Source organism: Seriola lalandi, unplaced genomic scaffold, assembly GCF_002814215.2.
Source record: "Seriola lalandi dorsalis isolate HSWRI2012SDOR001 ecotype SW California unplaced genomic scaffold, Sedor1 jcf7180002054885, whole genome shotgun sequence".
Classification (NCBI taxonomy): Eukaryota; Metazoa; Chordata; class Actinopteri; order Carangiformes; family Carangidae; genus Seriola; species Seriola lalandi.
The window spans coordinates 627759-634015 of record NW_019525437.1 but is presented as its reverse complement, the minus strand read 5'-3'; the positions used below and the strand labels follow the sequence as shown (position 1 = coordinate 634015).

Below are 6257 nucleotides of genomic sequence, written 5' to 3'. Positions count from 1 at the left end.
GCAGGGATCCACCCCCATCCCTTCAAGCTTGTGTTTAAGAATGGGGGGTTGGATGGTGTTATAATACATCTAATCATGTTTTTTTTATTGCTAAAGGGGGTACGCTTTAGACATATGATTACGTTTCAAAATAAAATTAGACAGTATTTGTTTACAATACAATGTGACAAAAGAACCGTAGATACAGTAAAAGACTGGGAAACTCTGGGGTATCTTAGTTTATCAGCTGATCTCTGCAACTAAAACACATATGAGGCATGGGCTGGAAAACCAGGCTCTGTGATTGGCCAGGGGGTCTACGGAAGCCCCGCCTCTCTGAGTTCCATGTAAACAAACACACACTGAGCATGCGTCACTGGAATAATGGAGGACTGTCTTTCTTACCCGGACTGATGATGTCTGTATTCCTACTGTACTACCCGTGATCTGAGGAAAAAAACAAGTCGTCTACATTTTGGCGTGTGTAAGTTCATGTTTCTCACTTCAGAATGAGTTCAGTTGTGGGATAGAGGCAGTAACTCCAAGTTTGTGCACAAGAAACCGACGGTCAGCAACAAGCCGTGTCTGCTAGTTGGTTAGCTGAGAACGGAGGCAGCTGTCAGATCTCTGACTCCGCTACACACTTAGCGGTTGCTTCTGCTTTCAATAAATTATTATCCGGTTTGACAACGCGACTTACATTGTCTGCAAATGCTGATTGGTTGCCGTTTAGTCATGAATACGACAGTGGTTTGGTTTTTGTTGGGTACACTTTTAGTTCCTGAGACGCAGAACATGCTATCGTGCAGTTAGCATTTTAGCTAGCGGACTAGCTAAATATTTTTTCGAGGAGCAGCGCTGTCAGTGGGCCACGGTGAGATGGACGTGGTATTCACCCAATCACAGGCTGAGAATCTCAATCAGTCAGGAGTCACGGCAGCATGCTGCCTAAAAGTTAAACGTCTTCTCTGGTTTTTAACTGTACATCACATAACTAATTTAGTCCTGTTGGAGGTTAATGAGAAGTCTTTACTTCGACTCCACTGCATTTCTATGACCTACTCCTTCTTTTAGTCAGTGGTACTAATTTTATTTTATGTTGAAAATGTGATACACTGTTCATCACAGTAGAAAAAAACAATCACAGCCAACTCCTAAATATACTTTTGAATACTTTAATATTTTTAAAACCAAGTGCTCCAGTACTTTAACTTTCACTTGTATTGGAGTTTTGTACTTTGTCCACCTCTGAATATATGTATGTACAGTATACATATATTTGTATAAAGGTTACATATCTGAAACTGAGTTATAAATAGCGCTCTGGGTCTTTAGTTGAAATATGTTTAGGATTGTGAAAAAAGAGAAACATGCATTTTTTGGTCTCTGGAATCTGCTTGTTTATTTAGTTCAGGTTTGACAAGTTAGCATGTAGTGGTTTTTAAAGCGGGACCTGGTCTCATGTGGTCTAAAATATGTTTTTTTTTCATGTACCTTGTCTAACATGGTCTGGATGGAGAAAAACAAGAAGACAAATGTGAAATAGGGTTTTAAACAGTCTCTTGGGTGTACTTGATAAACAAGGCCAGGTTTTTATTAGTGTAGATGTGGTAGTTTTTGAGCTGGATGTGGTCTGGATGAAGAAAAAGCATTAAGCATTAATTAAACGGCATTAAGGCTATTATGATATCTAGTAACATTTCAGTAACTTTCAATTGTTAACAACAGAGAATTGGCCAGGAAATATCCCTCTACTTTCCCCCTCACTCACTGTAGAGAAACCTGAACTTGAGACAGACCTGTGATGTGAACTGATGCAGACTGGGTCCCATGCTGAAAAGAGTTTAAAATGTATTTCTTTAAAATGAGTCTGACATTGTCAAACATGTAACTGACAGACATGTAACCTGGATGTTTTCATGATCATCTCCATGTTTTTTCCACCAGTTAGAGTAACAATCCCAAGACAAGATGACCACAGACACACCAGCCCAAAGCATCCCCTCCAGGATAATGACGTTCACCCCCTCTAAAGAGGAGTTCAAGGACTTCAGCCGGTACATTGCCTATATGGAGTCACAAGGAGCACACAAAGCTGGAATGGCAAAAGTAAGTAGAGTCTGTTGTGTTTTGTCAGGTCATTATGAAACATTGTGCTGATTGATTGTCTCTCCTTAAATGTAATCCATGTTTGTAGTTGGGATAATCTGCAGTTTTATACTAAAACAGGACATCATTATTAGCCCTCCCTTGCTCAGTAGTTAGTCATTAGAAGGCCATAGCAGGCAGTACAGAAAATTGATGAATAGATGGAAAAATGTTGCCAGGAACACACTGCCTGCGTTGCACGTGCGTGGTGGCTGTGTTGTTTCTGCTGCAGCTTGCATGTGTGTGTGTATTCACACTGGCTGTGTCTGTGCTGCGTCTCTGCTGCTGCAGCTCTGTCTCTACATAGAGTTTGCAGGTTACTGGAATGTTGGATTTTTCTTCATTATAAATGAATTTCTGATTTATTTTTAACAGAAAACGTCAGTAAAATTTCACTGTCTCCACATACAGCTGCTAAAATGGTAAAAAAATATATATATTTTTTTTCATATTCAGATTCAGCCTTGCTGCTATGTCAATAAAACATCAGCTAGTCTTTTCTCTGTCTGTGAGACGTGTCACGTGAAAAATTGGCCAGACACCGAATCTCTACATCACACGACGTGCAGTAGATCACGCAGTAATTAGGTACAGCCACTCATGTCTCTGTCTGGCTGGTGATTGGTCAACTGAATGTGCTGCTGCTCTGTCCCATTCACTAAACACCATCAGTCCAGAGCCACATCAGAGCTCATTCTCTGACAAGAAAAGGAGATAAGGTCTGTCCAGAAAGTCTGTATATATGTTGCCCACTGCTTTTATGAAAAAAAGAATCTAAATCTATCAAGAAAATTGCTGTTACAAACACTGTTCAGCAGTAAACCTATATGTGTGCAGTAAACCTGTATGTGTTTATGAGCACTGGCCTTACAAGGTGGGATAGTTATGTGCCAGCTGAAGTTATTTAGTTTTTATTGTTCTTTATAATCTATATTTTGAAAATTAGAAGCATTTCCATGTTTTTGATATTTGTATTTTGACAATCCTACTGATGTGAACATTTGGGGGGAAAAAAAACAAAAATTTTGTAAATTTTTTGTTAATGTCAGATTATTCATTATATGATGGTGATGAACACTGATTGGAGGGGCCCCTGGCAATTTTTTGCCAAGGGCCCCAGTGGTCACTGAGAGTTCATAGTCATCCAAACATGGTATGTACCAAAGTTTTGTGAAGCTTTGATGAAAGATGTAGGATCGGGAGTGATAGTGATTGGTAGCTAGGGGAATAGTGCAGACAGCAGCTGTTACATTTCAGACTCTACTTGAAGGAGCATCTAAAATCACATGTAGCAGTTGAAGCAATTGGAAATAATTATTGAAGTGTGCATGTTTATACATATTTTCATCAGCTGAACATAATGGTCATGTCTCACTCTCCACTCTGCTGCTCTGAGCTGCTCCTCTTTAAACACTGTTGTCAACGAGTTCCTGTGCTCTTCATCTCCTGCAGGTTATTCCCCCTAAAGACTGGAAGCCTAGACGGACGTACGATGACATTGATGACCTCGTGATTCCTGCTCCCATTCAGCAGGTGGTGACCGGCCAGTCAGGACTGTTCACACAATACAACATCCAGAAGAAACCCATGACCGTCCATGAGTTCCGCAAGACCTCCAACATGGATAAGTCAGTTTACATAGTTAAATTATCGTTGATAAGAGTTTTTCACACATTTACTCTAAGATTATAATGTAAACAACCTGGTATAGTGACCTTGAAATGAGCGCTCTTGCATATTCAGATGATTTTCACTGAATATCTCAAAACATTTCTCCTTGTAGGTTCTGCAACCCCCGATATGTGGACTTTGACGAGCTGGAGAGGAAGTTTTGGAAGAACCTGACATTCAACCCTCCACTCTACGGGGCTGATGTTAGTGGAACGCTGTACGATCCAGTGAGTGGTAATAAGTTGGATAATGCCACTAACTGGAACTTAAATCTCTTCACTGTACTAGAACAACTATTTTATGCTGGTTTTCTTGATCAGATAAAGGTTGTTACTTACTGTGACTTACAGCTGCTGAATCACTCCTTTGCAGGATGTTACTGAATGGAACATCGGCCGTCTCAACACCATTCTGGACACTGTGGAGAATGAGAGTGGGATCAAGATCAAAGGAGTCAACACACCCTACCTGTATTTTGGGATGTGGAAGAGTGCTTTTGCGTGGCACACTGAAGACATGGATCTGTACAGCATCAACTATCTGCACTTTGGAGAGCCCAAGTCCTGGTACAGTCTCTGACACCCCCTCATACTATATTGCACACATATGTCACACATTTCTCATTGCCGCATCTGAACGAGCAGCAACGATCAAGTTATCAACAGACCTGACTCACCACTGACGTACAGTGACTTGCAGATTCAAGAATACGAATCAAAAACATTTTACATGCCCTGAAACATATAAAGTGATTTAGTGAGATGATGAGAAAACATGTGATTCAGTGCAACATCAACAATCAGATTATAAATGTATCAATACAGAACCACTGGGAACAGGAACAATCAGCAACACAGCGAATCTGTGTATAAAGTAGTGATGAATATTTATATTTTTATTAATATATTCAATGAAGACTGAATGAACAAGAGAACATTAGGCATAGAAACTAGAATTACAAAGAAACCTTGAAAAAAATCTACTTAAACCTCAAGATTAACAACCTCCCATCATCCCGGAGACGGTAGAAAATGTGTTTGGGACGAACAGAGATCTGATCTGGAACCCCTTTTGGATGAAGGGATATATTTAATTTATTAGTTTAGCAAATGACAAACTGAACCGAGGCTGACTGACTGCAATGGAGCATGTGTTCTCCTGCTGTTACTATGGCTACTATCATTCAGCATGAGACCTGAAATGTTCTGTGCAAAACTCATAACCTGTCAGTCACCCCTCACTGGCGGGACCTCACAAATTTCCTGCGCCAATAAAACAAAACACAGTGACCACAGGCTCATGTAACTGAAGGACATGTTTTAATGGATATATTTTTTTATTAGCCATTGAACTGAAACAGTCCCCAGCTGCTTGGTAACCTCACTTCTTAGTTAACCGTAGCTCTTTGCACATGGATTGTTACTATGGTTACTATCACTCAGTGTGACATCTGAAATGTTCTGGTGCAAAACTCATAACCCCTCAGTCACCACTAGCTGGCAGGACAGGACAGTACATAGACAGTAGTAATTAGCCAGTCCAAGTCAGGAGCAGATTTTTTTTCCCGCTTCATCCCTGATTATCAAGAAACACTAAAGCCATGTTTCCACGGCAGGAACCTTTGTAGGAACTATGCGTTTTTCCACCGCAGGAACCAGGGTCTAAATTTAGTTCCGGGGTAATTGATCGACCCCCAAAAAAGTCCCTGGTCGGGGGGGTATTACTTTCCAAAGGTTCAGGAACTTGGTCTTCAGTGCTGACCATTTCTGACTTGTCGAGTACTCTCTGCATTTTATTTCACCAGCCATGATTAAAAGTCCGAAGGAAGGGAGGGTTGCAGTTACCTTTTGGTCGAAACACAGCTTAAGAAATAAAGACACTAATGTGTTATGAGGAGCAGAAACAGGACTGCAGCAGGAAGCACACATCTAACTATCAAATCTAACTATAAATCCAAAACCAACAGTTTTTCTCTCACCATTGATAACTCCTCCGTTTCACCCTCCCCCCAGGTTAAGAGTCTGGGTGTCATCCTTGACAGCACACTATCCTTTCAATCCCACATCAGTAACATTACCCGGTCTGCCTACTTCCACCTACGAAACATTAATCGCCTCCGCCCCTCCCTCACCCCCCACACTGCCGCCATCCTTGTCCACAGCCTCGTCACTTCCCGTCTGGATTACTGTAACTCTCTCCTCTTCGGCCTCCCTCTTAAATCCCTCCATAAACTTCAATTGGTCCAGAACACAGCTGCCCGTATCATTACTCGTACCCCCTCCATCCACCACATCACTCCTGTCCTCCAACAGCTCCACTGGCTACCGGTTCAGTTCCGTATTAATTTCAAAGTCCTTCTATTAACATTTAAGGCCATCCACAACCTACCCCCCCATATCTGTCTGACCTCCTCCATGTTCCCACTCCCTCCCGCTCCCTCAGATCATCTTCCTCCACAC

The 6257-nt window shown here is 41.4% G+C and overlaps 1 protein-coding gene across 2 annotated transcripts in view; it reads left to right on the top strand.

Moving 5' to 3' along the window:
• Positions 1-347: 347 nt before the first annotated feature.
• The window catches only part of kdm4aa (lysine (K)-specific demethylase 4A, genome duplicate a), a 28487-nt gene continuing 22577 nt past the window's right edge, over positions 348-6257 (top strand). For both annotated transcript variants that reach the window (XM_087179966.1, XM_023428884.2), the window contains exons 1-5: positions 348-463; positions 1927-2088; positions 3580-3755; positions 3911-4025; positions 4171-4364. In XM_087179966.1, the coding sequence (XP_087036092.1) occupies positions 1951-2088; positions 3580-3755; positions 3911-4025; positions 4171-4364 (623 nt within the window). In that variant the 5' untranslated portion in view covers positions 348-463; positions 1927-1950. The remainder of the gene's footprint in view (positions 464-1926; positions 2089-3579; positions 3756-3910; positions 4026-4170; positions 4365-6257) is intronic.